General features: G+C 39.8%; 1 protein-coding gene across 1 annotated transcript in view; it reads left to right on the forward strand.

Annotated features, from left to right (window-relative positions):
- The window catches only part of Piezo (piezo type mechanosensitive ion channel component), a 156,515-nt gene that overhangs the window by 25,240 nt on the left and 112,826 nt on the right, over positions 1-18,449 (forward strand). The window contains exons 3-6 of the mRNA XM_070116361.1: positions 11,332-11,427; positions 15,029-15,148; positions 16,243-16,476; positions 17,863-17,998. Coding sequence (XP_069972462.1) covers positions 11,332-11,427; positions 15,029-15,148; positions 16,243-16,476; positions 17,863-17,998 — 586 coding nt within the window. The remainder of the gene's footprint in view (positions 1-11,331; positions 11,428-15,028; positions 15,149-16,242; positions 16,477-17,862; positions 17,999-18,449) is intronic.

The following is an 18,449-nucleotide window of genomic DNA, read 5'->3' on the forward strand; positions in this document are numbered from 1 at the left end:
ACACACACACAAATACACTGACACATACACAATAACTACACACACAATTACACATGATAACACACACACACATATGAATATCTCTCACAGGGCACAGCAGAAAACGTAGACCAAAAAATTAAGCTCAGTTTTATTTGTTTATTATTATTATTTTTTTATTATTTTTGCCTTTCTAATACCGTATGCAAATGACGTCATTACAGCTGCCAGTTTTATCAGGATGGAAATCAAATCACAATTAGTTGAACCACATGAACATCTCTCTGAATATAGGAGATTTTAAAGACACGAGAACGAAAAACGTAGAAAATAAATTAAACTCGGATTTTTATTTATTTATTTATTTATTTATTTATTTTTTTTTTTTATTATTTTTTTTTACCTGGCGCCCTAACCCGTATGCAGATGACGTCATTACAGCTGCGAGTTTCGTAAGGGAGGGAAAAAAATCTATTCGTTTGAAAAGCTGTTTCATTTCGGTCTCAGAAATTCCAGCTTCGTAACGCCACGGAGGAGACGTGAGGTCAGGCAGGCAGTGTATTTTGCAAGTTTTGTTTAGATATAGCAACAATATTTATATTGTCTTTGGAAATTATCAAATTTTTTGGTTATTATCGCCATTATCGACACTAGTTTTGCGGGGGGGTTTCATATATGCATGAAGTGTATTTTGCAAAGTTTGTTTAGATGTAGCAAGAATCTTTATATTGGCTTCGGAAGTTATCTAATTTTTTGGTTATTATTGCCTTTATCAACACTAGTTTTGCGGTTTTTTTTTCATATATGCATGAAGTGTATTTTGAAAAGTTTGTTTAGATGTAGCAAGTATATTTATATTGTTTTGGGAAATTATCAAATTTTTGGGTTATTATCGCCATTATCGACACTAGTTTTGCGGGGGGGTTTCATATATGCATGAAGTGTATTTTGAAAAGTTTGTTTAGATGTAGCAAGAATCTTTATATTGTTTTCGGAAACCATCTTTTTTTTTGGTTTATTATTGCCATTATCAACATCAGTTTTGCGTTTTTTTTTTCATATATGCATGAAGTGTATTTTGAAAAGTTTGTTTAGGTATAGCAAGTATCTTTATATTGTTTTCGGAAATTATCTATTTTTTTTTGGTTTATTATTGCCATTATCAACACTAGTTTTGCGGGGGGTTTCATATATGCATGAAGTGTATTTTGCAAAGTTTGTTTAGATGTGGCAAGAATCTTTATATTGTCTTCGGAAATTATCTTATTTTTGGGTTATTATTGCCTTTATCAACATCAGTTTTGCGTTGTTTTTTTCATATATGCATGAAGTGTATTTTGAAAAGTTTGTTTAGATGTAGCAAGTATCTTTATATTGTCTTCGGAAATTATCTCATTTTTGGGTTATTATCGCCATTATCAACACTAGTTTTGCGTTTTTTTTCATATATGCATGAAGTGTATTTTGCAAGTTTTGTTTAGATGTAACAAGTATCTTTATATTGTCTTCGGAAATTATCAATTTTTTTGGTTATTATCGCCATTATCGACACTAGTTTTGCGATTTTTTTCATATATGCATGAAGTGTATTTTGAAAAGTGTGTTTAGATGTAGCAAGTATATTTATATTGTTTTGGGAAATTATCAAATTTTTGGGTTATTATCGCCATTATCAACACTAGTTTTGCGGTTTTTTTTCATATATGCATGAAGTGTATTTTGAAAAGTTTGTTTAGATGTGGCAAGTATCTTTATATTGTTTTCGGAAATTATCTATTTTTTTTTTGGTTTATTATTGCCGTTATCAACACTAGTTTTGCGTTTTTTTTTCATATATGCATGAAGTGTATTTTGCAAAGTTTGTTTAGGTATAGAAAGTATCTTTATATTGTTTTCGGAAATCATCTTTTTTTTTGGTTTATTATTGCCATTATCAATACTAGTTTTGCGGGTTTTTTTCATATATGCATGAAGTGTATTTTGAAAAGTGTGTTTAGGTATAGCAAGAATTTTTATACTGTCTTCGGAAATTATCTATTTTTTTTTGGTTATTATTGCCATTATCAACACTAGTTTTGCGGGTTTTTTTCATATATGCATGAAGTGTATTTTGAAAAGTTTGTTTAGATGTAGCAAGAATCTTTATATTGTTTTGGGAAATTATCAATTTTTTTGGTTATTATTGCCATTATCGACACTAGTTTTGCGATTTTTTTTTTCATATATGCATGAAGTGTATTTTGAAAAGTTTGTTTAGGTATAGCAAGTATCTCTATATTGTTTTCGGAAATTATCTCATTTTTGGGTTATTATTGCCATTATCAACATCAGTTTTGCGTTTTTTTTTTCATATATGCATGTTGTGTTTTGGTAATATTTATCTTTATCTTTCAGCTGTTGGTTGTATGTTTATTTCACATTTGTTTTACGTATTTTGTTTAACGATCTCTCTCTCTCTCTCTCTCTCTCTCTCTCTCTCTCTCTCTCTCTCTCTCTCTCTCTTTCTCTTTCTCTCTCTTTCTCTCTCTCTCTCTCTCTCTCTCTCTCTCTCTCTCTCCCTCTCTCCCTCTCTCTCTCTCTCTCTACTCTCTACATCTATCTCTCTTTCTCTCTCTTTATATATATCTTTCTCTCTCTCTTTCTCTCTTTCTTTCTTTCTCTTTCTTTCTCTTTCTCTTCTCTTTCTTTCTCTTTTTCTCTCTCTCTCTCTCTCTCTCTCTCTCTCTCTCTCTCTCTCTCTCTCTCCTCTCCCTCTCCCTCTCCTCTCCTATATATATATATTCCTCCCTCTCTCCCTCTCTCTCTCTCTCTCTCTCTCTCTCTCTCTCTCTCTCTCTCTCTCTCTCTCTCTCTCTCTCTCTCCCTCTGTCTTTCTCTCTCTCTCTCTCTCTCTCTTCTTTTTCTCTCTTTTCTCTCTGCTTATTTAACTCTCTCTCTTCTTCTCTCTTCCCTCCCTCACCTCACTCTTTCCCCCTCTCTTGTGTTTTTTTCTCTTTCAATTCTTACGATTCTATTTTTCTGTAGAAAACCATATGAAAGAGAGACTAAACGTGACTGAGACTACCCCAGGGCTACAGAAAGCCTACCAAACACATATAAAAGAGACTAGACATACCTCAGACTACCCAAGACTACATAAAGACTACCAAACCCATACCCAAAAAGAGACTAGACATAACCTCAGACTACCCCAGGGCTACAGAAAGCCTACTGAACACATATAAAAGAGACTAGACGTAACTCAAGACTACAAAAAGCCTACCAATCTCATACCAAAAAAGAGACTAGACTACCAAGGGCTACAGAAAACCTACCAAACCCCATACCAAAGAGAGACTACACTAGTGACTCAGACTACCCCCCCCCCCCCCTGTAGCACAGGTTACTAAATACCACACCAAAAGGTTATACAATAAGGAGGGAAGAAGGGGGTGGGGGGTTGGGGCTAGGGCTATCTCAGGGCTATTCACGGGGGCTACTTAGAGGCTATCAGAGGGGACACTCGACCTTAAGGGAGCTCGTTAAACCTCGTTAGCAGAGCCGTGAATTGCGCCCCTCGCCCTAATGGTCGGGGCGGGGCGGGGTGCAGAGGGGGAGGGGAAGGGGGTCTGGGAGAGAGGGGGGAAGGGGAGGGGGCGGAGCGGGTGGGAGCGGAGAGGGGGGAGGGTTGGGGAAGAGGGGTCTGGGGGAGGGGCGGAGTTAGGGGAGGAGGGGGGGGAGGGGGAGGGGAGAGAATGGGAGAAAGAGGGTAAGGAAAAAAGGAGAGAGATAAAGGGGAGGATGGTGGAAGAAGGAGTAAAGGAAGGAAGGAAAGGGAAGGAAGATGGAAAAAGGAGTAGAGAGAGGAAGGAAAGGGAAGGAATATGGATAACGAGAGAGAGAGGGTGAAAGCGGAAGGAATAAGGAGAAGGAGAAAGGGGAAGGATGATGGAGAAAGAGAGAGAGGAAGGAAGAAGGAAAAGGAGAAAGAGATGATAGAAGATGGAGAAAAGAAAGAGAGGAAGAAAAAAAGGAGAAAGAAAGGAAGAAGGGTGAGATAGGGAGAACGCGAGAGGAAAGAAGGAGAAAGAGAAAGGAAGGAGTAAAATGGAAAGAGAAAGGAAGGAGTAAAAGGGAGATAGAAGGGGAAAGCTAGCAAGGAAAAAGAGAAAGAGATGAAAAGGTGGAAGAGGGAACAAGAGAGAGAAGGGGTAGAGAGGAAAGACAGAGAGGTAGGAAATAGATAGGAAGAGAGAGAAAGAAGCAGAAAGATATAGGAAGAGAGAAGGTGAAAGAAAGAGGAAGAGAGAGAGCGAGGAAGCAGAAAGAGAGAGGAAGGAGGGGAAAGAAGGAGAAAAGAGAGAGGAAGAAGGAGAAAGAGAGAAACAAAACGAGAGGAAGAAGAAAAAAGTGAAATAAAAATAATAAAAGAAGAAGCAGAAACCAGAACCAGAAAAAAAAGAAATAACAGACAAGACAGAAAAGGAAGAAAAATAAACAAAAGAATGAAGAAAATAGACGAAGACCCAAAACCCGAAGGAGGGAGAAAGTAGGTCAAGCGAGACCCAAATCCTCCATAAAAGGAGGAGGAAGATAGGGGATGGAGAAGGGGAGAAAGATAGGAAATGAGAGTGAAAGAGAAAGAGGGGGTGGGAGAGGGGAAGAGAAAAATAGAGGGAGAGGGAGAGAGATGGGGAGGGAAGAAGAGAGATGGAGAGGGAAGGAGAGAGATGGAGAGGGTAGAAGAGAGATGGAGAGGGAAGAAGAAAAGAGAGACAGAGACAGACAGACAGACAGGCAGACAGACATTAAAGATTTAAAGACTTAGTTTCAATTCCATCTGTTACAACGGATATTCTTTGCTGTGACATACTGTCTGTTTTACTTTGCCTTCTAAATCTCCCCCTGTGTGCAAGGAATGGCCGGGGTGACCATCCACTGGCAGCGCGCGGGATCGAACGCCGGTCAGCAAGGTTGCTAGACCAGCTCGTTACCCTTATACTACACAGCGTAGGGAGGGAGGGAGGGGAGGGAGAGAGAGGGAGGGAGAGAGAGAGAGAGAGAGAGAGAGGGAGGGAGGGAGAGAGAGAAAGAGGGAGGGAGAGAGAGAAAGAGGGAGGGAGAGAGAGAAAGAGGAAGGGAGAGAGAGAGAGAGGGAGGGAGAGAGAGAGAGAGGGAGGGAGAGAGAGAGAGAGAGGGAGGGAGCGAGAGAGAGTGAGGGAGTGAGAGAGAGAGAGAGAGGGAGGGAGGGAGAGAGAGAAAGAGGGAGGGAGAGAGAGAAAGAGGGAGGGAGAGAGAGAAAGAGGGAGGGAGAGAGAGAAAGAGGGAGAAAGAGAGAGAAAGAGGGAGGGAGGGAGAGAAAGAGGGAGGTAGAGAGAGAGAGAGAGGGAGGGAGAAAGAGAGAGAGGGAGGGAGAAAGAGAGAGGGAGGGAGAAAGAGAGAGAGAGAGGGAGGGAGAGAGAGAGAGAGAGAGAAATGAGAGAATGAGAAATGGAAACAGAAAAAGAGACACACAGACAAAGTAAATTACAGACAGGAAAAACAGAATGAAAGAAAGACAGAGAGTTAGAGGGAATGACTATCACCCCCCCCCCCAAGATAGGGCCAAAAGGGGCGGTTCGCTTGTCCTTAGGTGGGCGGGGCTTCTTCACTGACCTCTCATTACTATTAGGAAGAGAAGAACAATTAGTCGGATTTAATTACCTATGACCATTAATACTGTCGTGCATTTCTGTTGTAATTACTTTCTTAATCACTTCCTGTTGTTACTGTTGGTATTTTCTTGTTTATGTCGTTATTTTTTTTTCTTTCTGTTGTTTTTTTAGATTCTTACGTATTTCTGCTGTCTTTCATTTCCTACTTATTTCTGTTGTTACCGTTGCTATTTCTTTTCTAATGATGATAATAATGATAATGATAATGGTAATAAAAATGATAATAACAATAATGATAATTGATACTGTTTTTATTATAGACGTCGGCCTTAACAATAATATAAAGTGTTACTGTTGATAGTTTTAAACACAAGTCGTAATGAGAGAAGTGGTTGTTATAATTAACGATAGTTCGACCAATAAGACCATTTTACAACAATAACACAATAATAACACTGGAAACTACAACATTTTAATAACAATAACCTCGATTCTTCTGAAATTTCTATGATAAAGCAATGTCGACTGTATTTGCAAGGAAGAAACTATTTAGTATCATTACTTTTAATATCAAGGTAGATTAATTTGTACCATGATTAATACTAGTATTACTGTTGCTGCTATTACTTGTCATGTTCTCTTTCTCCTTATTCTTATCTTTAATCGTTTCCTTTTTTATTATGACTATTACTACTGATATTTTTATTACTACGGTTATTGTCATTATCATTATATTTATTATTTTTTATCATAGTTACTATTATTATTGTTATTATTACTCTTATTATTATTATTACTATTATTGTTACTATTATCCTTATTATTATAATTATCATTATTTCATGATCCTCATTATTGTTTTCTCTCATAATTATTGTTATTATCGTCAAAGCTATCATTATGACTATTAATAATACCAATGCTAACATGACCATTATCACATTGTCATCATCACGATCGTTATTATCATCATTACCACAATTCTCAACATAAAAAACGAAAGAGTAACGGAGAATAAGAAAGAAAGAAACAAAGATAATTAGCGGTATGATAAGGAAACAAATAACAACTTACACACGAATCATCCGACCACCGGATCACGTGATACTAATTAAGGATTCCACGCAAAACCTCCATATTGTGTGTGAATATGCAAATTGCCGCGGCTAGGCCTACGTAGGGGCTTTGAGTGGGCCTATGCAGGAACGATGTGGATCAGAATAAAAGCGTTTTAAGCAGGGGCTTGTGAAAGTTATCTCTTTCCGAGATTGTTGGTGGCAACATTGCTTTTAAAACCCAAATATGTATATTTCGTGTGTTATTTTGATATTTCTATGCTCATCAAGGACTGTTATGATTTGTACTTTATAAGAAGACATTTCCACATGTCTGGCATCACTGTAGAGGGCTTGCCTGCCTTGGAAAGCGTTCTAAGCAGGGAACGGTACAGCGCTTGGCAAGAATTCTTGCCAAGCGCTCCCCTGCTTATAACACTTTAAGTGTATTTCTGACGAAGATATATTTCAAAAGCGGATATATAAGTATTGTGAAGATATTCATTTTAATTCATTTTTTAAAAATTTGGGGCTATGCTTTCTAGTTTCTTTAAATCTTTTGGAAATATGAAGTATATGTACTAAATAATGATGATTAAAAGCCACGAATAGTGATGAGAATGGAAATGGTGACAATATTGACATTAACAAGGGTGATCATGGTAATAATGATGGTGATAATGATAATAATAATAATAATGATAATAATAATAACAGTAATAATAATGATAATAATAATAATAATAGTAATAGTAATAGTGATAATAATAATGATAATGATAATGATAATGATAATAATAATTTGTTTAATGATATCGATGATGGTACTGATAATAGCAATAAAGATCGCGATGAAAATTGTAATAATGATATTAATAATGATAATAATGGTGACAATAATAACAGTGATGATTAGAAAAATGATAAAAGTAATAGTAATAATGGTAAATGCTCTGATACTAATAGTAACAATGATAGTGATAATAGTAATAGTAATAATGATAATAGTGATAATAGTAATAGTAATAATGATAACAGTAATTGCAATAGTGATAATAGAAATGATAATGATAAAAATAAGATCATCGTCACCATCACTGCAACCACCATCACCATCACCATCATAATGATACTGATTAAAACGACAAGAAATAAATCATTCTTAAAATGGCTTCTTATATTCCAACATAACATACTGCAGACGCCGAGTCACCATAGTCGGCGCGAACAATGGTGTTATGGTGTCACGTGAATAGACGCTTAATGATGAAGGGCGTGGAGGGAAGGGTGAGGGAGGAGGGGGTGAGGGAGAGGGAGGAGGGATGGTGGGGAAAGGGAGAGGGGGTGAGGAGGGAGGGAGGAAGGGTGAGGGAAAGATGAGGAAGGGGGGGAGAGGGAGGGAGGAGGAGGGGTGAGGGGGGGAGAGGGAGGGAGGAGGAGGGGTGAGGGGGGAGAGGGAGGGAGAAGGATGGGTTAAGGGGGGAGGAGGGAGGGAGAGTGGGGGGGAGAGGGAGGGAGAATGGGAGTGAGGGAGGGAGAATGGTAGTGAGGGAGGGAGAGAGAGAGACAGAGAGAGAGAGAGAGAGAGACAGAGAGAGAGACAGAGAGAGAGAGAGAGAGAGAGAGAGAGAGAGAGAGAGAGAGAGAGAGAGAGAGAGAGAGAGAGAAGAATGAGAGAAAGAGAGAAGAGCGAGAACGAAAAGAATGAGAGAGAGAGAGAATAAAACCAAGGACACCAGACAAAAACAAAACAACAACAACAACACGAATTAGAACCGGAACAATCAAGTCAAAACAAATGACCCACCATTTTCTCAAAAACCCGCCCCATGCATCACAATTTTCGTAAAAGGCACCTTGATCAGACCTAATAGATGTACCGCAGTCAATAATCAGCCTAGCAGGTCCCAGAGCGGTGCCATTCATCATTTAGCCACATCAAGGTGCACTTAGACTAAACCCGCCATTAGGAAATTCCCCCCCCCCCCCCGCCATTTTTGATATGATCAACAGAAAACGGGATCGGGGAGGGGAGACTAAATTAAATGGAGAATGTGGTAATGGTTGTTCATGTTAATGGGGTAGTTCGTGTCTTTTAGGTTGAAGGTCGTATGTACGTGTGATAGAATTGATGTTAAATGTTAATATGTTAATATATAAATCACTTGTGTACATCTAGCTTATATGTTTGAAACTATATGTGTTGTGATATTTTGTTTACTAACCATGATAATTTTAGATGATATGACTAACCATAATGAATCAATTTGATAATAAACAATGAATAATTGATATCAAGTCCGGAAAAAATGACTTTCAGGTTTAACAAAGAAAATAGTTGCGAAACTGTCATTGTTTATCAGACATAGGCTACCATTAAGATAATTACTTATATCTCAAACTGACACAAAAGTGTAAAAGTTATTTTAACTCTAAATACACACGTCTATTGAAATCTATATTGAATCAACATTTAAAAGATGCACTGGTTATGATTGTAAAGATGTATGGACACCAGCAAACATTTATTTACGTTTTTCCTATTTTGTTTAGAAGCGGATCAGGGGAACCAAACTTAGATTATGATTATTCAGAGTAAATGATGATAACTATAAATGAATGGTTTATTTACCAAACTTAGATTATGATTATTCAGAGTAAATGATGATAACTATAAATGAATGGTTTATTTACCAAACTTAGATTATGATTATTCAGAGTAAATTATGATAGCTATAAATGAATGGTTTATTTGTTTGAATGTTAACAGTTAAATGGGGGAAAGAAATAAATAATTTTGTCCTCGCAGTTTTTCATCAGAAGGAAACGTTACTTCGCCCGGAACAAAAATATGTTAAATGTTGGTATAAAAAAATCGTATTTTGCTATGATATTATTTATTGTACTGCGTGATAGAAGAATTGACATGATTATGGAATCCGTTTGTAATGAATTGTGGTAAAAGAATCGGAATCGCGGCTTCATCCTGCACACAGAGAGTAGAAAAGATTGAGAAAATTTGTGGGGGGGAAATTATACGCCACGATTGGCCAGCCGCAGTATCTAGATTGTGTTTTATTTTATTTATTTTTTTTAATTTTTTTGGGGGGGTGAGGATACAGTTATGGAATTAGGCGAAGGAGATGGTTCTGGCTGTGTCAAGGAATAGATTGGGAAGGGAATTAAAAGTGAAAGTAAAGCGTAAGAGAAGAAAATCTAGAAAGAAGGGATGGGTCGATTACTTTTGTCAAAAATAACGGAAAAATGCTGGGGATTTTTTTTTTTTTTTTTGGGGGGGGGGGTAACGGTCTCGCTTCGGTCTTATGTTTAATTTTATCTTGTTCATCATAATTACTGATATTTTTTAGTAGGTAAAGAGAGGGTGTAATGTTGAGTTTAGCTTAGGATTTGATTAATCTAAGAGAGAATATTGCATTTCTTTATCACAATGTTCATTTTTAAGACTTACATTGTGAAATCCTACCCAGAGACATACATAAAAAAATGCAAGAAGAAATGAGAACACATATTTATGTATATTCCCTTATCTATCTATTACCTGTTCATTAACGTGCATGAATCTGTAGCACAAATCATTTTTTAAACAAAAATGAATGAACTGTTGATATTTTCAGAGTCCAACACATTTTTAAAACATTTTATTTTTTATGACTTATCAAAACATAGTTAGATTATACGCACATCAACATTTCACTCTTACACGTACATAGGTATAGTCTCGCTCTTGTGCACACGAGATAGGCCTACATAACCACATATGCAATATAGTAACATTTCATCATTACGTACACGCACACACTCTCGCTCTTGTACACATGAAATAAACCTACATAACCACGTATCCAATATAGTAACAGTTCAGCATTACGTATACACACATATACTCGCTCTTCTACACATGAAATAGACCTACATAACCGCACATACAACAGTCACATTCCACCATCACATACGCACACACACACTCGCTCTTACACACACGAAATAGACCTAAATAACCACATATGCAACATAAGCACATTTCGACCATCACACACACGCACACATACTCTCACTCTCGCACACATGAAATACACCTACATAACCACACAGATACAACATACGCACATATTTTCTCGCTCTTAGACACGCAAAATAGACCTAAACAAACACATATGCAACATAGTCACATTTCACACATCACTTTTTTTTTAAATCATTGCTACACATAAGCTCATATTTTCTCGCTCTTACACACACAAAATGGACCTACATAACCACACATACTACATAATCACATTCCACCATCACACATCTCTTTTTTGAGATCAGTGTCACACATAAGCTCATACTTTCTCGCTCTTATACACACGAAATCAACCTACATAACCACATATGCAACATAGTCACATTCCACCATCACACATCACTTTTTTGAGATCATTGTCACACATAAGCACATATTTTCTCGCTCTTACACACACAAAATAGACCTACATAACCACACATACTACATAAGCATCACTTTTTTAAGATCATTGTCACACAGAAGCAAATATTTTCTCGCTCTTACACACACGAAATCAACCTACATAACCACAAACATACAAAAACATGCAACATAGCCATGCTGTTCCTTACTCATTCTTTTCTCTTTATTACAGGTGCTGCCCTTCGCTTCAGCCTCATGTCCCTGGCCTACCTGCTGTTGGTGCTGGCCATTCCGCTGCTCCCCGCGCCCACCATACACACCATGAGAGGTGAGGAAAATGAGGCATAAAGGTGGGGGTGAGGGAAATGAGGAAAGAAAGGTGGGGTCAGGGTAATGAGGAAAGAAGGGGTGGGGAAGATGAAGCAGGAAGGTTGGGGTGATGGAAATGAGGCAAGAATGTTGGGGTGAGGGAAATGAGGAAAGAAGGGGTGGGGAAGATGAAGCAGGAAGGTTGGGGTGGGGGAAATGAGGACAGAAGGTTGGGGTGAGGGAAATGAGTCAGATAGGGAAGTACAGATGAGGAAAGAATGTTGGAGTGAGGGAAATGAGGCAAGAAGGTTGGGGTGAGGGAAATGAGTCAAGAAGGTTGAGGTACAGGTGAGTTAAGAAGACGGGGTGAGGAAATGAGTCAAGGTTGAGGGGACAGATGAGTCAGGAAGGTGGGGTGAGGAAAATGAGTCAGATAGAGAGGTACAGATGAGTCAGGAAGGTTGGGGTGAGGGAAATGAGTCAGATAGGGAGGTACAGATGAGTCAAGAAGGTGGGGGTGAGGAAAATGAGGCAAAAAGGTTGAGGTATAGATGAGTCAAGGAGGTGAGTGTGAGGAAAATGAGTCAGATTGGGAGGTAAAGATGAGTCAGATGGTGAGGTAAGCATGAATGAAGGTGAAGTAAGGAGGAGAGGGGAAGGTAGAGGAAAGGTTATGAGGGTAGTGATGTATGGGTGAGTGAAACAAGTAAAGTAAGGATGAATCTGAAAGATGAGATATAAATGACTCAAGAAGGTGGTAAAGATTCATCAAGGTGAGTTAAGAGTGAGTGAGACAAGTGAAGTAAGTATGAGGAAGTGAGGTAAAGTTAATGAGACAGGTAAGGTAAATATCAGTGAGGTAAAGATGAGTCTGGAAGGTGAAACAAGGATGGGACTGGTGAGGTAAGAGTGAGTAAGAGATGAGGTAAGGATGACTCATGAAAGTGAAGTGAAAATGAATGAGGCTAAGATGCGTGTGACCGGTGAGGGCAAGGACAGATGAATCAGTGAATTAATAAGAATAAGAGATTAATGTGTTAGGAATAAGGTTGAGTCAGAGAAGTGAGTACAGAATGAGTAATATATAAAATGATAAAAGGATGAGTGAAAGGTATGAGGTAAGAGTGAGTTAAGAGAATGAGGTGAGGATAAGTAAAGTGAAGATAAAGATAAGATAAGCGAAGCCATGGTGAGTGAAATAAATAAAGAATTCAGGATAGTTGAGTGAGTTGAGTGAGAGATGAAGCAAGAGTGAGTTAAAGAGCTGAGCAGACGATAATCCACAGAGGTGAGGCAAGAAGTGAAGCATGGGTTAACAAAAGACATGAAGCAAGAGGAAATGAAACATATGGAATAAAGACATAGATCAATCAATAAAAGATAACTGAAAAAATGTTTAAACGAGAACGAATGAAGGAATTGAAGCAAAGTAGACTGAAGCAAGAAAATGAAACAAGATCGAATCAAGTGATTGAAGCAAGGATGAATATAAGAAATAAACCAAGAACGAAGTAAATAGTAGAAGCAAGCATGAGTAAAAAGAGGGCAAGGGAGGAGGAAGAACTGAAGCAATGACGAATAAAAAGGTAAATGAAGCAAGGACGAAGTAAATAGTAGAAGCAAGCATGAGTAAAAAGTGGATAAGGGAGGAGGAAGAACTGAAGCAAGGACGAATAAAAGTTAAATGAAGCAAGGACGAAGTAAATAATAGAAGCAAGCATGAGTAAAAAGAGGGCAAGGGGGGAGGAAGAATTGAAGCAGTGACGAATAAAAAGGTAAATGAAGCAAGAACGAAGTAAATAGTAGAAGCAAGCATGAGTAAAAAGAGGGTAAGGGAGGAGGAAGAATTGAAGCAATGACGAATAAAAAGGTAAATGAAGCAAGGACGAAGTAAATAGTAGAAGCAAGCATGAGTAAAAAGTGGATAAGGGAGGAGGAAGAACTGAAGCAAGGACGAATAAAAGTTAAATGAAGCAAGGACGAAGTAAATAATAGAAGCAAGCATGAGTAAAAAGAGGGCAAGGGGGGAGGAAGAATTGAAGCAGTGACGAATAAAAAGGTAAATGAAGCAAGAACGAAGTAAATAGTAGAAGCAAGCATGAGTAAAATGAGGGTAAGGGAGGAGGAATAACTGAAGTAATGACGAATATAAGAAATATACCAAGAACGAAGTAAATAGTAGAAGCAAGCATGAGTAAAAGAGGGCAAGGGAGGAGGAAGAGAACTGAAGCAATGACGAATAAAAAGGTAAATGAAGCAAGGACGAAGTAAATAGTAGAAGCAAGCATGACTAAAAAGAGGGTAAGGGAGGAGGAAGAACTGAAGCACTGGCGAATAAAAAGGTAAACGAAGCAAGAACGAAGTAAATAATAGAAGCAAGCAAGGGAGGAGGAAGAACTGGAGCAGTGACGAATAAAAAAGGTAAACGAAGCAAGAAAGAACGAAGCAAAAGACTGAGTCAGCGATGAGTGAGGGGCGTGGGTCGTGGGTGAGTCAGGGGGGGAATTTCGACCCATTAGCGCTGATTTCAATAGTAATAGCGCTTTACTCTCCTTCGTTTTATTCATGAGTGAGTCGTGGATCTTGCCTTGGGTGAGTCAGCTTTACTGTTCTGAGATTCTGATGTCATTTGGATGTTTTATTTTTTTGTGAGTTGGTTGTTTTTTGTTGTTATTGTTTTTGTTGTTTTTCTTGCTGTTGTTGTTACTGTCTTTGTTATTGAATTTGTTATTGGTTTTCTTGTTGACCTGTTATTGTTTTTGATATTGGTTTTCTTGTTTCAGTTTGTTATTGTTTGTGTTATTGTTATAACTTCTGTATTTTGATTACTTGCATTCCTTTCATCATTATTGCTATTTTGTATTATCATGATTAATACTGTCTTTATTATTGTTATTACTTCTATCATCATTATCATCTTATCTAAGCAATCATTGTTATCAACATCATCATTACCATCCCCCACACTTCCCCATCCCACCCCACCCTCCCCCTCTCCCTCTCCATCATTACACCCACCCACACCTTCCCTTACAATCATGCTATCCAAATATCTACTCATATCCACCCAACTCAACACTCATCCCGCTCCCGTCTCCCCCCCCCCCCCACCACTCACCTACCTCTCTCTCCCGTCTCCCCCACTTCCCCCCACCCCACCCCTTCTCTTCCCCTCGTTCACTCCCTTTCTCTCCCTCTCCCGTCTCCCCCACCTCCACCCCCACCCCCTACTCATCTCCACTCTCTCTCCCTCTCCCGTCTCCTCCATCTCCCCCCCTCTCTCCTCCTCCCGTCTCCACCCCCTCCCCCACACTGACCCCCCTCTCTCCCGTCCCCACCCCCTCCCCCACACTGACCCCCCTCTCTCCCTCACCCCGTCTCCCCACCTCAACCCCCTACCTCTCCCGTCTCCTCCACCTCTCCCCACTCACTCACCTCCCTCCTTTTCCCGTCCCTCCCCCCCTACTCATCCCCCTTTCTCCCTCTCCCGTCTCCCCTACTCACACACTCCCGTCTCCCCCACCTCCCCCCTACTCACCACCCCCTAACTCACCCCATCTCCCCCCACCTCCCCCTACTTACCACCCCCTTTCTCACCCCCTCCCTCTCTCCCCCACCAGGTCACACCGGGCGCTACCTGAAAGCAGTGGCGGGGATAAGCGTGGTCAACTTCCTTCTGCAGTTCACCTTCCAGATCGTCCTGCTGAGCCTGCCTCCCTACGCCTATTTCTTGGAGGAATGTAAGTAATATAAATGTAATTATGTAAAAAATATGTAAAAAATGAGATATAAAGTATTTAAAAGAAATATATAGAAAATAAAAGGAATATATTGAAAAATTTATAAAATTCGAGCAGGTTAAGAAGAAAGGAAAGGATTCTGAAAATAAATTCTATGTAGAAAATAAAAGGAATATATGATAAATATATAAAACTCGAGCAGGTTAAGAAGAAAGGAAAGGAGACTGAAAATAAATTCTATGTAGAAAATAAAAGGAATATATGATAAATATATAAAACTCGAGCAGGTTAAGAAGAAAGGAAAGGAGACTGAAAAGAAATTCACGATGGAGTAGATTTCGTGTTCTTTAAACTTCGCTCAATTGTTTACAAACTCGTTAGCAGAAGTCGCTCGGTAAAAACTCTGCGGACTTTGCTCGCCACTTTTCACTATAAATCTCTGGGACAAAACTGTTTTCGGCTGGAATAGAGTGCAGTTGTGATGTAATATAGGAAATATGTTTAATTTGTTGTTGTCGCCCATGAATTAATCCAATTGTATGTTCTCTTATTCTTGAATTAATTTGAGAGATCTGTTGTTTACGAATGACTGAATTATTATTTTTTTTATGATGACAGGAATGACTAAAATCATCCCAGTGAAAATAGGATTTTAGCGATGATAATGATGATGAAAATGATGATGATGACGACCATGGGATAATAATTATAATGATAAGAATTATGAAAATGATTATTATAACTATGGGGATGATAATGATAGAAAAGATCGTAATGATGAGAACCATGGCAATATTGATGAGGATGAAATTGATCATAAAGATGATGAACATGGCAATAATGATGATGACTATGACGAAAATGATAATGATGATCTAGGCGATGATAATGATGATAACCAAGACAATGATAATGAAGATGACCAAGACAACAATAATGATGCTAAACATTGACCATAATGATAATCATAATGATGACTCTCACCCGAAAACCAGTACAATAATAATGATGATAACACTGACCATAACGATAACCATAATGATGTTGACTCTCACCCCAAAACTCCCCCTCCAACCCCCCCTCCCCCCCTCCAGGCAGTTTCCTGGAGGAGCTCATGCGGCACCTGGGCTTCGTGCGGCTCGACGGCATCAGCGAAGTGGACGGCACGAGGTGGCTCCTCCCCGAGTGCATCCTGCTGGTCTTCTCCCCCACCGTGTACTTCGCCTGCCTCAAGCTCACCGCCCACGCGAGCCCGGATTTCCACCTGCCCGCCCACAACGCGTCCAACACCCAGAAGAACTTGGGGCTGCGGATCCTCAATGCTGTGGGTACGTGGTGGGGTAGGGGAGAGGAGGAGGGGAGGGGAGGGGAGGGCAGGGCAGGGCAGGGCAGGGGGGTATTCTTTGGATCCTCAATGCTGTGGGTACGTGGTGGGGTAGGGGAGAGAAGGAGGGGAGGAAGGGGGGTGTCAGGGGGGGTATTCTTTGGATCCTCAATGCTGTGGGTACGTGGTAGGGCAGGGGAGAGGAGGAGGGGGGGGGGAAGGGGTGTCAGGGGGGTATTCTTTGGATCCTCAATGCTGTGGGTACGTGGTGGGGTAGAGGAGGGGAAGGGGTGTCAGGGAGGTATTCTTTGGGGTTTGGGTGAGAAATGAGGAAGGTACTGTTTTTTTTGTAGTGAAATAAGGTATGTTTTTATGTGATTAAGAGGTTTTGTTGAATGTGTTGTGGATGATATATATGTTTCACAGATTATTATTGTACGGTTGCTTTGACACATATTTATTTTTGTTGTATTACATAGTCCTTACTATTTTTCCTATGTCATATTTCACCAATCTGTCCCACCAACGTCCCCCTTCCCCATCATCCATTATCGTTCTCTCTCTCTTCCTTTCTTCCCTCCCTTCCCTTTCTCCTTCCCTCTCTTCCTCTTTTTATTCAATGATCCTCACTGCCTTTCCTTGGTTTCCTTTCTTCTTTTTATAGCCTCTTCCTTCCTCTTCCCCTCATCTAATTGCCTCCATCTCCTCCCTTCATTCCCTCGCCTCCATTTTCCTCCCTTTATTTCAGAAGCCTTTCCTCTCTCGTCTATTGCTCCCCTCCCTATAAAGATTCCCATATCTATGCTCCTTTCTTTTACTTCAGAGCTCATTTTCCCACACTTTGTTTCAATAATCTCACCTCTATCTCCATTCCTTTTTATATCCCCCACCGTCTCCCCCCTTATTTTACTTCATTAGTCTTCCTCTCCCTTCACGATTCTTTCCCTTTTCATCTTTTTTCAACCACCCACTCCTTCATCTCCCTTTCTCCCTCCCTTTTGCGCTTTTAAAAAAATCTTTTACTGCACTGACCCTTCCCTCCTTATTTTCCCTCCTCCCTCCATTCCTTCTTCCTTTCTTTTACTCAAGTAATCTCTCTTCTGTTCTTTCCTCCCTTCGTTCATTTACTCCAATAATCTCTCTCTCCTTCCTCCCTCCCTCTCTCTTCCTTCTCTCCCTCTCTCTCCCTCCCTCTTTCCCTTCGTCCCCCTCTCCTTCCATCCCTCCTTCCCACCTCCTTCCCTATCTCCCTTCCTTCTTCCTTCCCTTCGTTCCTCTCTCCCTCCCTCCCCCCCTCCCTCCCTCCCTCCCTCCCTCCCTTCTTCCTTCCCTCCCTCCCATCCTCCCTTAACGCCACTAATCCTCCCTCCCTCCTTCCTCCTTTCCGCAGGCACTTACCTGGCCCTTGCCATGATCGGGGGGGCGGGGGTGATGGTGCCATCTGTTACCAGCTCCGTCTACTTTATAGTGTTTATGGCGAGCGCTACCTACTGGAGCTTAAACAACTCCCTTGGACGTCGGTTCGGGTGAGAGAAACGTTTGTTTTTTTGTAGAGAACGTTTACGTGATTTTAATTTGTTTCTGTTCTTTCTCTTTCTCTGTGTACCTTTCTCTCTCTCTCTCTCTCTCTCTCTCTCTCTCTCTCTCTCTCTCTCTCTCTCTCTCTCTCTCTCTCTCTCTCTCTCTCTCTCTCTCTCTCTCTCTCTCTCTCTCTCTCTCTCTCTCTCTCTCTCTCTCTCTCTCTCTCTCTCTCTCTCTCTCTCTCTCTCTCTCTCTCTCTCTCTCTCTCTCTCTCTCTCTTTTTAGGTCTTTCTAGTAACTTTGAATAGTAATATTACTGATGATACATAATGTAATAATTATGGTGAATATGATACTACTACTAATAAAGAAAATTGTGAAGGGAATTGAATGCATTTATGATAATGATGACGATGCAATTACTGATTGTGGTAATAATAATTATGAGGATAATAC

This window comes from Penaeus vannamei, chromosome 39 (assembly GCF_042767895.1).
Source record: "Penaeus vannamei isolate JL-2024 chromosome 39, ASM4276789v1, whole genome shotgun sequence".
NCBI classification, from domain to species: Eukaryota; Metazoa; Arthropoda; class Malacostraca; order Decapoda; family Penaeidae; genus Penaeus; species Penaeus vannamei.